Raw genomic sequence first — 13,227 nt, forward strand, 5'->3', positions numbered from 1 at the left:
TCTTCTGTATATAGGGGGAAAAAAAAACCTGGAAAGACAAGCAGCATAAGGAATGTTCTGATAGCCATATTAAAAAGTAAAAAAACAAAAACAAAAAAACAAAAAAAACAAGGTGAAATTAATTTTAATAACATTTTATTTAGCCCAGTGTATCCAAAATACTTTCATTTCAGCATGTAATCATTATTTTTAAATTATTAAGATATTTTACTTTAAATTATATTTTGTACTAAGTCTTCAGATTTGACATGTATTTTACTCTCACAGCATGCTTCAATTTGGATAGGCCACATTTCAGAGGCTCTGTAGCAACATGTCGCTAGTGGCTACCATATTGGACAGTGCAACCTTAAGATGCCATCCACTTGCTCTCAAATTTGTTGATAGTACACTTGCCAGATAAGAGAGAAGACATAGTTCTGGGCATCCCAGTATTTATCTGGTTGGGGCATATAATGTTGATTTCTTTTCTGGATTCAGATACATTCTTGAAGGTTGAATCCCTTTAGTAAGCTGGTATACAATTTCAGTATAATATGCATTCTACATGTTTTTGAATGGCTACCATGTGTCACAGTTGGAATAGACCTATTTGCTGTGAGGTTTAAAATATTTGTTATCTACTACACCTCCATATTTTAGGTACTATATTGAGGTTAAAAGGAGCGATCCTGAGAATGGCATTCCTGGATACCACAGGCTGCTTAGTGCCACCTGCATATGAATCCTGGAGAGAACACAATGTTCCTGAAGAAAAAGATGAAAAGGAGAAATTAAAAAAACGACGGCCTGTCTCCGTGTCCCCGTCCTCTTCTCAGGAAATCAGTGAAAACCAGTATGCAGTGATATGTTCTGAAAAGCAAGCAAAAGTCATCTCACTGCCAACTCAGAACTGTGCTTACAAGCAAAACATTACAGAGACCTCTTTTGTGCTTCGTGGAGATATTGTAGCATTGAGTAACAGTATTTGCCTTGCCTGTTTCTGTGCCAATGGACATATTATGACTTTTAGGTAAGAGTTACAGATTTTTAAAGAAAACAAATATGGCATTTACACCCTTAAAACATAGTACTACAGAATGATATCCCACTTAAATGCTTTTGTTTACAGTCATATACACTGAGAATTTATTTTCATTCAGTTAATAGTAAACAAGTTTATGAAGAACACAAATTAGTTTTATCTCCCTCTCAAGTATTCTAAATCATAAAGGTTTATAAGGTCCTGCCATTTTTTTGCCTTCTGTAATACTTTGTTCAAAACTAAAACCTACCTTCCTTATTTTTTTTTATAATTCCAATTGTTAATATACTGTTTTGTATTAGTTTCAGGAGTATAATATGGTGCTACAATACTTTCATACATCACCCAGTGGCCATCATGACTAGTGCCGTTGTTAATCCCCATCACCTCTTTAACCCATTCTTCCATCATCTTCCATCAGTTTGTTCTCTATAAATAAGAATATTTCTTGATTTCTCTCTCTCTCTTTTTCCTCTGCCTGTCTGTTTTGCTTTTTAAATTCCACATATGAGTGAAATCATATGGTATTTGTCTTTCTCTGACTGACAGAGAAAGTGTTACATTTTTCAGCTCCATCCATGTTGTTGCAAATGGCGAGACTTCATTCTTTTTATGATTGAATAATATCCCATTGTGTGTATATGACACACACACACACATATATACATATATGCATGTGTATATATAGATACATAGATACATAGATGGATTGATACAAAAAAACTGCTTCCATATCTTAGCTGTTGTAAATAATGCTGCAGTATACATAAGGGTTCATGTATCCTTTGAATTAGTGTTCTTGTATTCTTTGGGTAAATACCTAGTAGTGTGATTGCTGGATCATAAGATAGTTCTATTTTTAACTTTCTGAAAACCCTCCATACTGTTTTCCAAACCTACCTTGTTTATTATTAACCACTTTTTAATATTTTTCTCAAGTTTGCCAAGTTTAAGGCCTCTACTGGATGTGTATTACTTGCCCCTCACCAACATGCGGATAGCCAGAACATTCTGCTTCACCAACAATGGACAAGCTTTATATCTTGTTTCACCTACAGAAATCCAGAGACTCACTTACAGTCAAGAGACCTGTGAAAATCTTCAGGTAAATAACAAAAATATTACTATAATTTATTCAGGGATGAAATATTCTCTAATGTCCCTTAACTTTTGTTCATCTCTTACGCTCTCAGGAGTATACAAATGTGCCTATATGGGAAAATCCAAAACCTGCCTTTCCAGAGCATTTGCTTTGAGACTTTTGATAAAATAACTTCATCTGACTCTTGTTGTAAGAGGGACTTACTTCATTCATCCATATTTTTTCTACCCGGTGATGGAAGAGAAATATGAAATATTACATATATTTTATACCCACTCTCCACATATAGTAAATATCTATTATACACACACAAAGAAATCCTTTTTAAGGAGGTGTGTTAATACGCAAATAATTGTATCTACACATTGCATCATCCCTTCTCATATACTCTGTATTCATAAGGATGTAGATACATATAAGAAAAAATAATATTTTATAGTTTTCCTCTGAATATTTTTGTTCTATTTATGAAAGACTACATTCTTTAAATACAAAATTTTTTTAATATTCAAGTGCCTTATGAACTTGTATATACAGTTGACCTTTGAACAAGATGTGTTTGAACTGTACAAGTGCACTTATACACAGATTTTTTTTCAGTAAATACAGTATAACACTGTAAATGTATTTTTTCTTCCTCATGGTTTTCTTAATATTTTCTTTCCTCTAGTCTACCTTAATGTAAGAATACAGTTTATAATATAACACATAAAATATTTGCTAATCCACTGTTTATATTATCAGTAAGATCTGCAGTACATGATTAGTAAACTTATGGAGGATTCAAAAGTTATACATGGATTTTTGACTGTGCAGGACATTTCGGCCCCTGACCTTCATACTGTTCAAAGATCAGCTGTATATTACAAATGATCAGTTTAATTTCACCTTTCAAAATAAAAGTACTCTTATATTGAGATAAAACAATTAATACTTAGAGAAAACCATTATCTAAGGGAACTTTATAATGAAAGTTTTTGCAATTAGCCCTATTTTACTTACTTATAATGAATTTGTGGCTCATTTTTAGAATATGAGCTTTAGCATCAAGACTGAATTAAAGTCCCATCCTTGCTAATAATTACACAAGTATGTGACCTTCGGCAAGTTACTTACTATTTCTGAGCTTCATCATCTTTCAAAATAGGATTTTAAAAAGTGTCCATGCCATAGGATATGATGCAGATTAAAAAACATAGTGCACATAAAGTGCTTAGCATAATGCTTAACAGAGTATATACCGCCAGATGTTAGTATTATCTCAGTAAGCTAAACTGTCCTAGAAATGTACTTCTAATGATATAATAAACCTTGAGGATGAATCAATTACAGATCTGATATTTTAGATATAAATTTCCACTTATATTTGGGTAGAAATATTTTTTGAAGTTTCCTAAGTGTCTGAATTAAACTTTTGCTTTTTTATGGGGAAGATAAAATTTTTCTTTACTGTTTCCTTTCACTAGTAAAATGTTATTGTATTAAAAAATAGTAATGGGCAATCGAATATATTCTTAATTCATTTTCATCTGAAATGTGGTCTTAATTCAGTTACTCAAAATTTTATTTTTTATTTATTTATTTTCTTCAGTTACTCAAAATTTTAAACTTCATCACTTTTTTGGGATCAAGTCTATTCTTTGGTCAGTGTTTTCTCTTATTTCAGTAAAAATTATTATCAGCGGCACTAAGCCTTACGTATTTATTTTTAAATGAAAAGGTCATTTAGTAACTCAGTTTATTTTAATAAGTATCGGCTGTGTGCCCCCTCGTGATATAAAGATAAGTGAAAAATGAACTCTAAGTAGTTTGTGATAGAATGTTTCTTTGAACATTATTGACATTTTATTTACTCTATATTTTCAGTGCCTAAAAATAATGCTTTGTTAAAAATCTGTAGTAAATATAAACTGTATACCTTGGTTTCCAGAGTGCCCTAATGCATTGTGCATTCATTTAAGTTTAACCAAAAAAATAAGGAAGATGCCTACAAACATTAATGGATTTTCCAGCCAAGATGGAATAATAGGGACCATATTAACTGTCCTGCCTGAAGTAACCCCCAAAAAAGCAGACATAAACATGAAACGACAGTTTTAAAGATCCTGAACATTAAGCAATGAAAGAAGGTAATCCCTGAGAGACAGAAAACAAAAGAAGTGCTCCAGCTTTAATGTCTTGATAGTCTATGCATGTCTATACATGCATAGAGGGAAGGTACTGAGGCAGAGTCTGACCACTTCAGACTCTGAAGTGTCTGTTGCACTTGCCGCTGCAACAAACTTAGTGACCAAAACAACATAAATTTATTCTCTCACACTTCAGGAAGTCAGAAATCTGAAGTAAGTTTCACTCAGCCAACATCAAGGTGTTGGCAGGATCATAGATCCCTCCAAGGACTCTAGAGGAGACCTTGCTCCTTCCATCCTCTTTTAGCTGACATCATGCCTGGACTTACGGTTGCATTATTCCATTCTCTCCCTCATAGTCACCTTGCCTCCTCTTCTTCTGCCTGTGTCAAATCTTCCTCTACCTCACTACCGCACTTATAATTGGTCTTAGGACCCATCCAGATAAGATAATTTCCCCATGGCAAAATAGTCACATTTTCAAAGATCCCCCCACCCCCATTTTTTTTAACAAGGTATAACATTTATAGGTTTCAAGGATTAGAACTTGATATTTTAGATGACCATTATTCAGCCTACTTTAATGTATGATTGGGTAGATCCCAGGAAGGTCTGGCCTCGTTAGTTGAGGAATAATTGGCCTTAAAAATGAGTGCTGCTTCTGACCTGCCTAACATATTATGAAAGTGAGACCCAAAAGGATCAAAATATCTCCTAGTATCCCAGAATGAAGGTCAAGACAACTTAGAGAAATGAGAAATATCCAGTACTCAACAAGGTAAAAATCAGAAGATCTAGTGTCCAGTCAGATTGTCTTGAAAATATGACCCATAATGAGAAGAATAATCTAGGAAGCCAAACCAGAACTACACAAATATTGGAATTCGAGCAGAAGGACATCAAACAGTTACTATAAATGTATTCCACACATTCAAAAAGTTAACTGGAAGATGCAAAAGACCAAAATCAGAAGATAAAAAGCTACAGCGTTTGAGATAAAAATTATACTGGATGGGATTAACAACAGATTAGACATTGAAGAAGTTTGATCTCTAAAATCAATAAAGTTGATCTCAAGCCAGTCTGATTATGAAGAGAGAAGTTACAAATTACCAGAATTAGGGACGCCTGGGTGGCTCAGCAGTTGAGTATCTGCCTTCAGCTCAGGTTGTGATCCTGAAGTCCCAGGATCGGGTCCCAGAACAGGCTCCCCGCATGGAGCCTGCCTCTCCCTCTACCTGTGTCTTTGCCTCTCTCTCTCTGTGTCTCTCATGAATAAATAAATAAAATATTTTTTAAAAAATTACCAGAATCAAAAATTGAGAGAAGTGACATTACTACAGATTTTACAAATATATAAAATGGATAATAAGGAAATACTATAAACAACTTATAAAATGGATAATAAGGAAATACTATAAACAACTTCATGCCAGTAAACTCAAAAACTTAGATGAAATGGACAAGTTCCTGGAGAGACACAAATTACCAAAGCTTACTAAAGAAAAAAATAGATAACCTGAAGAGTACTGTATCTATTGTAGTAATTGAGAAGAAAATTCCAGGCCCAGAGAGCTTCATTGGTGAATTCTATCAACATTTTAGGAAGAAATAATACTAGTTTTACACAAAACTCAAAAATTGAAGTAAGGAAATTCTTCCCAACTCATTCTAGAAGCTACAATTAATATGATATGAAAAATAGACAAAGCACAAGAAAATTACATATAGACCAATATACTTCACAAATATAGATGTAAAAATTCTGAACAAAATTTTACCAAATTTAATCCAACCATATATCAGAAGGATAATTCTGGCATGATAAATTACCATGGCATTTATCCCAAGAATGCAGAGTTGACTTCACATTTTTAAGTCAATCGATATAATTCACCATATTAGTAAACCAAAAGAAAGCAGTTGATAAAATCCAACATCCATTCCTAATTAAAAAAGAGAAAAATCTCAGCAAAGGAATAAAAGGGAGCTTAAAGGACATCTAAGGAAATCTACACCTAACATAATACCTAGTGATGAGTTACTGAATTATTTTTCTTTAAAATCAGTAGGTAGAAAGGGATGTTCACTCTCAATACTTCGTTCAGTGTTGTATTTAAGGTTCTAGTCAGGCAAGAAAAAGAAAAAGCATCTCAGTTGGAAAGGAAAAATGTAAACCAGTTATTCGCAGATGACATGATTATCTATCTATGAAATACATCCAGAAAGCTTTTAGAAATAAAGACAATTTGATGGAATGCAGGATATGGACCAATATAAAAAAAAAAAAAAAATCTGGGACGCCTGGGTGGCTCAGCAGTTGAGCATCTGCCTTCGGCCCAGGGCACGATCCTGGAGTCCTGATATTGAGTCCCACATCAGGCTCCCTGCATAGAGCCTGCTCCTCCCTCTGCCTGTGTCTCACTGTGTCTCTCATGAATAAATAAATAAAATATTTTTTAAAAAAAATCTATGCTAGCAATGGCCATTTGGAAATTGAGATTTAAAAAACACCATTTAGGGGTGCCTGGGTACCTCAGTCAGCTAAGCATCTGCCTTCAGCTCAGGTTGTAATCTCAGGGTCCTGGGATCAAGCCCCCCATGTCTGGCTCCCTGCTTAGCAGGAGTCTGCTTCTCCCTCTCTCTCTTAGATAAATAAATAAGCTTGTGTGCTTACGCTCTCGCACTCTCTCTCTCTCTCTTTTAGATAAATAAAATCTTAAATAAATGAAACCATTTATAATAGCCTCAAAAAATACGAACTACTTTGGATAAATCTGACAAAAAATATGAAAGACTTCTACGTTCAAAATCACAAAAACACTGAGAAATTTTTAATAACACGAATAAATGAAATATGTACCTTGTTCATAGGTCAGAAAGTTCAATATTAAAATATCAGTTCTCCAAAAATTGATCTATAGATTTGAGTCAATCGCAAAAATTTTAGTGGGAATTTTTTGGGAGAAATTTATTTTAAAATTCATATAGAAATGTATGGGACCTAGCATAGGCAGAGCAACTCTGAAAAAGAATAAAGTTGAATAAAAAGAATAAAGTTACACCACCTGATTTTAGGATTTACTTAATGCTGCAGTGATCAAAAGAACATGATTTTGGCATCAAATTGGATAAATAGATTGGTGGAATGGACTATAGAGTTCTTATAAACTAATACATGAGGACAATGCAATTGAGAAAGAATTGCCTTTCCAACAAATTATGCTAGAAAAAATGGATATTAAAATGCAAAAAAATAAAAAGAGCTTTGATTCATGTCTCACAGTATGTATAGCAGTGGACTCAAAATGGATCATAGACCTACATGTAAATCCTAAAACTGTAAAACTTTTAGAAGGAACCTAAGAGAAGATCTTTGTTAACTTGGGCTAAGCAAAGATTTCTTAGCTACACCTGTAAAAGAACAGGTGTAACTCACCACCTGTAAAAGAACAAATTGACAACTTCAACAAAATTTAAAACTTATGTTCATCAAAAACATTTAAGAAATAAAGAGATAAGCCACAGGCTGGAAGAGAACTTTGGCAAAACATTTATCTATAAGGCACTTATATCCAGAATATGTAAAGGACTCTCAAAAGTCAACAGAAAGAAGATAACTCAGTAAAAATATGGGCAAAATATTTGAACACATGCTTCACCATGAAAAGATGTTCAGCATTATTAGGCCTTAAAGAACTATAAATTAAAACCACAATGAGATATCATTAAACACTTTTACCAGAAAGGCTAAAATTAAAAAAGAATACTATGCCATTGCTGTCAGTTAAGTGTCCAACCATTGATCTCAACTCAGGTATTGATCTCAGAGTCATGAAATCAAGCCTGGTGTTGGGCTCCATGCTCAGCAGTATCTACTAGAGATTCTCTCCCTTTCCTTCTCCCTTCCCCTGTGCTCCTCCCCCTTCTTGGACTCATGTGTGCATGGGCACACGCTCTCTTTCTCTCTTCCTCAAATTTTTTAAAAAATATCATATCCAGTTCTTACAAGGATGGAAAGGGTCTAGAACTCTAATACACTGCTGGGAATGTAAAAAAAAAAAAAAAAAAAAAAAAAAATTGGTACAACCACTTTGGAAAACAGCAGTTTCTTAAATGTTAAACATTCATAAACCAAGTATCTAGCCATTCTATTCCTAGTTTTTTAACTTAAGAGGCAATTGATATTTGTAACTGTTTTACTTGAAAACTTCACAATGTTGTATGATTCCACTTATATAAAACTAAAGAAAATATAAATTAAGCTGTAGTGAGAGAAAGCAGCATTTACTTGGAGATGAGGGGTTCAGAAGGAGCAAGAGAAGGCTTTCCAAAGAAACACAAGGAAACACAAGCTACAATACATATTTTTTAAATATTTCTTACTTTACATTTGTAAAGTTATAAGCTCAGTAAACACCAAATAAAGAGCTGTAAACCATAATTCTAAAATAAATTTTAAAATGCTTTACACTATCACTTGTTATATGTCATGTTACTCATAAAAGACCCTCAAATGGTAGCTGTTTGCCATTTTTGTTGTATCAATTTAGTAGATACAGTTTAAATGGGAATCTGTTTTACACATTGGGAATATGCCTAAAATCACCTTGTAATATAAATTTGTATTATATAACAGTTATCAGTATATTCTACGATAAGTTTTAAAATGTTTGACTTATTGACTTGAAATTTTTCATTCCAGTTTTACTCCACTTCGTAGAATATCAGAGAAAAGAAAATTAAAATGTATAGGCTTCAGTCCACCTCAACATTATAAATGAAACTCCGTATTATATTTTGTTAACAATTATCTCTTCCCATTTAAAATCTGGTTGGACAAACAACATTAATATGAATATACTTAAAAGTAAAATCTTTGGACATCCTTTATTAACTTTCATAGCCCAGCCCTAAGGAAGAAACTCTAAAAAGTACATGCTTTATCTTCAACTATAATAATGTAAAACCAGATACAGCAGAACTCCTACCTGGAACCAATAATGTACTTGTCTTTTGTATCATAGCTTCTTCTCTTAAGTGGGCAGAAATGCAATCCCAAAGCTTCACTGTATTTTTATTTTGCTTCTAAAGCTTCCCAGCTGCCTTATAATAATATTGCTACCATCCTTACAGAAATTCCTCTTCCCTCTCTGTGTATTATCTACAAAGTTGATAACATGTCAGCAACCTTTCTTGTCTCCTGAGTTAGTTTACCATTTCTATACTCTGAAGAATAGTGACAGCAATTTCAAACAATATAGAAAGAAACCTTCCCATATCCCTGCCACATTTCTGGAATTTCAGTATGTTAGCGGTGGAGCCCCTGCAGCGGTAACTTGGCGTTGCCCTTGTGGACGTGGGCTGCGCTGCTTTCCCAGTAGGTGTGGGGTGTATGTTTTAGGACGTGATTTTGTTCTGTACCAGTTATACGGCTGCTTCTCCTGCTGCTGCGTGCGCACCCACTGCCGCCGGTCCTAGTCCCCGAGCGGGACCGCGACATCGTCCCTCACCTGCCTGAAATCTTGCCGAAGGCCTTTGCGTTTCCTTTGTGTTCTGCTGTCCGGGCGAGGGTGGGAGGTCGGCTGGCTCTGTTCTGTTTATTCACCAATTTGTACATGATTTGTTGTCCTTTGCTACTGTAAACAGTACATATAGTTTGCTTAAAAAAATAATAATAAAAAAATAATAATTTTTTTATTATTTGTCAATCATTTTTAATAGTTCTTTTTTTATAAAAAGAAAAGGGAATTTCAGGACAGGCGGTATAGTCCCTTTTAAAATTTATTCACAAAGAACCATTAACCGCACAGTTGCTGTCAGCTGCCTGTTCTAAATAATAGTCTTTTTATTGAAACACAAATAAACTTTTCTGTAATATTTTATGGAATATAAAGAGACTTTAATTGTTTGACTTGTTTAACTTGGCACTGTTAGTTTTTATTAATAAAACGCTCATGGGCATAATTCTCTTCCTAGGCTATGTTTATGAAAAAAGAAGTGTCTTTCTAAATTACTAATTTTCTGACTCAGCTGAACATGATAATTCCAAAACTATATATCATCATCCTCATCATCACACTAAAGTTTTCAACTTTACTGGTAGCTTTTCTTATTCCTAATGTAGGAAGACCTAATTATTAATCCTGTTAAGAATTATGGGAAAATTTTGTCATAATGATTGAAATCTTGTTACAGTTAAGCAAGAATATCATCTTTGCTTGAAACATAAGGAAAATAATCTAGCCAAAGTAGCAAGCAGCAAGTTATGCTGCTTCAGTAAACTGTTTGACTAGATCAGTAGGTACTAGATGTAGTCACTTGAAACAGGCTCATTAATTGTGAATCTCAACATATTATAAGCTTAAGTTAGAGTTTTAGTGACAGTTTTGTGAATTATAGTTGAGTTTCCCTGTAACTTTACCAATTACAGTTTGTTTTGATTTTAAAGGAGATGTTGGGTGAACTCTTCACTCCTGTAGAAGCACCTGAAGCACCAAACAGGGGATTCTTTAAAGGCTTATTTGGAGGTGGTGCACAATCTCTTGATAGAGAAGAACTATGTAAGTTGATTAATTTGGATATTGTATCTGTAAAACTGAAACATTCAAGCCATTTAAATTCTTCTTATGTATAAATCATCACCTTTTTCTTCTTGTCAGTAATTAATATATCCATGTTTTTAGCAAAAATACATAAAAGGTTTTTTTCTGTCATTCTAACCAAAATCAGGGGTAGCTTCAGGTGGTTAAAAAGGAGTATTCACAACTTTAAATGAATGGTTTAGAAAGCATTTTATTTTCATTAAATGTGATCTTATTATTTCAATTCTATAATTAACTTTAATTGATGACATTAACTTTGAAAAAGTTTTTAATCTAAACATTTATTTTACAAAACCTCCAGAACTATTATCATTGAACTAGAAGGTTATTTAGGATAGCAAAATCTAGTTCATTTACTGCCTTCGACATAATTGCACATAGTAGAAATTTGTCCTTGAATGAGCTAATGAATCAATGATTGACCTTTCTTTCAAATAGGAGTTACCTGTCTGTAATTTTTTTTTCCTTTTATTCTTTCTGTTTTACTGAAGTATTATAGAACTTTCCTTTTGTGTTTGACTAATTAGAAAAACTGTAAGATTAAACATCAGTAAGTAGCAGTGCAGTACAATTTAATTTTCAAAAGTTACCCAGATGATTGATCAATCATCTTGGTACTGAGAGGATCAGTCAGTTTTAATTTTTAAAAATAAAGACTGTTCTTTAAGTCATGGGGACCAATGTAGTTGATAAAGTTCCACAAAATTCAAAAATTGTATTTTTTAAAAAATTTTTAACAACATCAGACAGCTAACAGGTATAGTTAGGACATGGGAAAGGATGGGAACCCAGAGTGCTGAGCCTGGCAAACTGAGGCCACTTTTACCCTGGAGTACTTTGCTAATCTGAAACAGAAGGCTGAGATACTAAACTGTGTTCATACTAGCAAGATGGGCTCCTAGAACAGGCAAGGGTAGAGATCTTGTTCAATAACTTCTCTTTGCAAGGACCCCAAAGGCCATGGCTTAAGAGTAAAGGTGACCTAGAAATAAATCAGTCCTCAGACACACAGACTGACCTCGCCTTTAAATTATCGACTGTCCCAGAAAACTTGCAACCTTAATTAAAGTATTTTTACAGACTGCTCAAGTCCCCAGCACCAGGGAGAAGCAAGTGAAAATGTTCTCTAAAGGCAGATAACATATTCAAGTCCTCAAATTATTTGTAAAAATAGTTTTTCAAAAAAGTTGTCCAGGTTAACCTAGAACACTAGTAATCAATACCATGAACAATGAAAACAGAAAGGGCAGAAATAGAATCACAGTTACTTCAAATACTAGAATTATCAGACACAAACTGTAAAATAGTTATGTATATTATATTCATAAGTACTGTGCCTGAACATTTTGTCAGATAACTGAAAACTATAAAAATCAATACAACAAATGTGTGAAAAACAAAAATGAAATTGTGGAACTGAAAGATTCAAAAACAAAAACTGGATAAATTTAACCACAAATTAGACACAACTGAAGAGAAAATTATATAGCTTGAAGATAGGCAAGATAGACCATCTAGAATGTAGTACAGAAAAACAAAACAGATGTAAATACAAAGAAGATACAAGAAATAGAAGTTGCAGTGGTAAGATCTAACATACGTTTAAATTTCTCAAGAAAGAAATAGGAAAGCATGTGAAGAAGAATCAATATATAAAGACATACGGCTGGAAATTTTTCAGAATTGATAGAAGATACCAATTCATACATTCAAGAAGTCTAATGAATTCTAAGGATTTTATTTTTTTTAATTCACAGCTGGTGGGTATCTGGCTGAATTAGTCAATTAAGCACCTGACTTTTGGTTTCAGCTCAGGTCATGATCTCACAATGATGGTATCAAGTCCTCCGTCAAGCTCGGCATGGAGTCTGCTTGAGATATTCTCTCATTCTCTCTCTCTCTCCCGCCCTCCATCTCTCCTTCTCTCTCCCCTTCCCCTTCCTCCCTCTGTCCCTTCCCCTACTTCTCCCCCCCCACTCACTCTCTCTCTAAAATAAATTTTAAAAAATTCACAGCTCAATGTGTCGCATGAAAATAGAGCATATCAAAGACAAAGAGAAAATCTTCAGAGTGGCTAGAGGAAAATGAGGTGTCTTTTAACAAGCTAGAGACTGGCTTCTCAACAGCCAAAGATAGAAAATATCCTTCAGGAATGAGACATTTTTAGACAAATGAACAAATGAATAAGACTTGCCACCACACTAAAGGAAATACTAAAGGATGTACTTCACATAGAGGGAAAATAATCCTCCATGGAATGTCAGAGAAGTAGGAAACAATGTTTTAGAAAGTAATAAGTGCATGTATAAATATAATCTTTATAAACTGTAAATCAAAGTCTTGTAGTATGTGTATATACATATACAC

General features: G+C 33.7%; 1 protein-coding gene across 4 annotated transcripts in view; it reads left to right on the top strand.

Annotated features, from left to right (window-relative positions):
* Nucleotides 1–13,227, top strand: part of STXBP5 (syntaxin binding protein 5) — a 167,805-nt gene that overhangs the window by 140,858 nt on the left and 13,720 nt on the right. For all 4 annotated transcript variants that reach the window (XM_077896408.1, XM_077896409.1, XM_077896411.1 and 1 more), the window contains 3 exons: nucleotides 643–1,012; nucleotides 1,964–2,129; nucleotides 10,707–10,818. In XM_077896408.1, the coding sequence (XP_077752534.1) occupies nucleotides 643–1,012; nucleotides 1,964–2,129; nucleotides 10,707–10,818 (648 nt within the window). The remainder of the gene's footprint in view (nucleotides 1–642; nucleotides 1,013–1,963; nucleotides 2,130–10,706; nucleotides 10,819–13,227) is intronic.

This window comes from Canis aureus, chromosome 1, assembly GCF_053574225.1.
Source record: "Canis aureus isolate CA01 chromosome 1, VMU_Caureus_v.1.0, whole genome shotgun sequence".
NCBI classification, from domain to species: domain Eukaryota; kingdom Metazoa; phylum Chordata; class Mammalia; order Carnivora; family Canidae; genus Canis; species Canis aureus.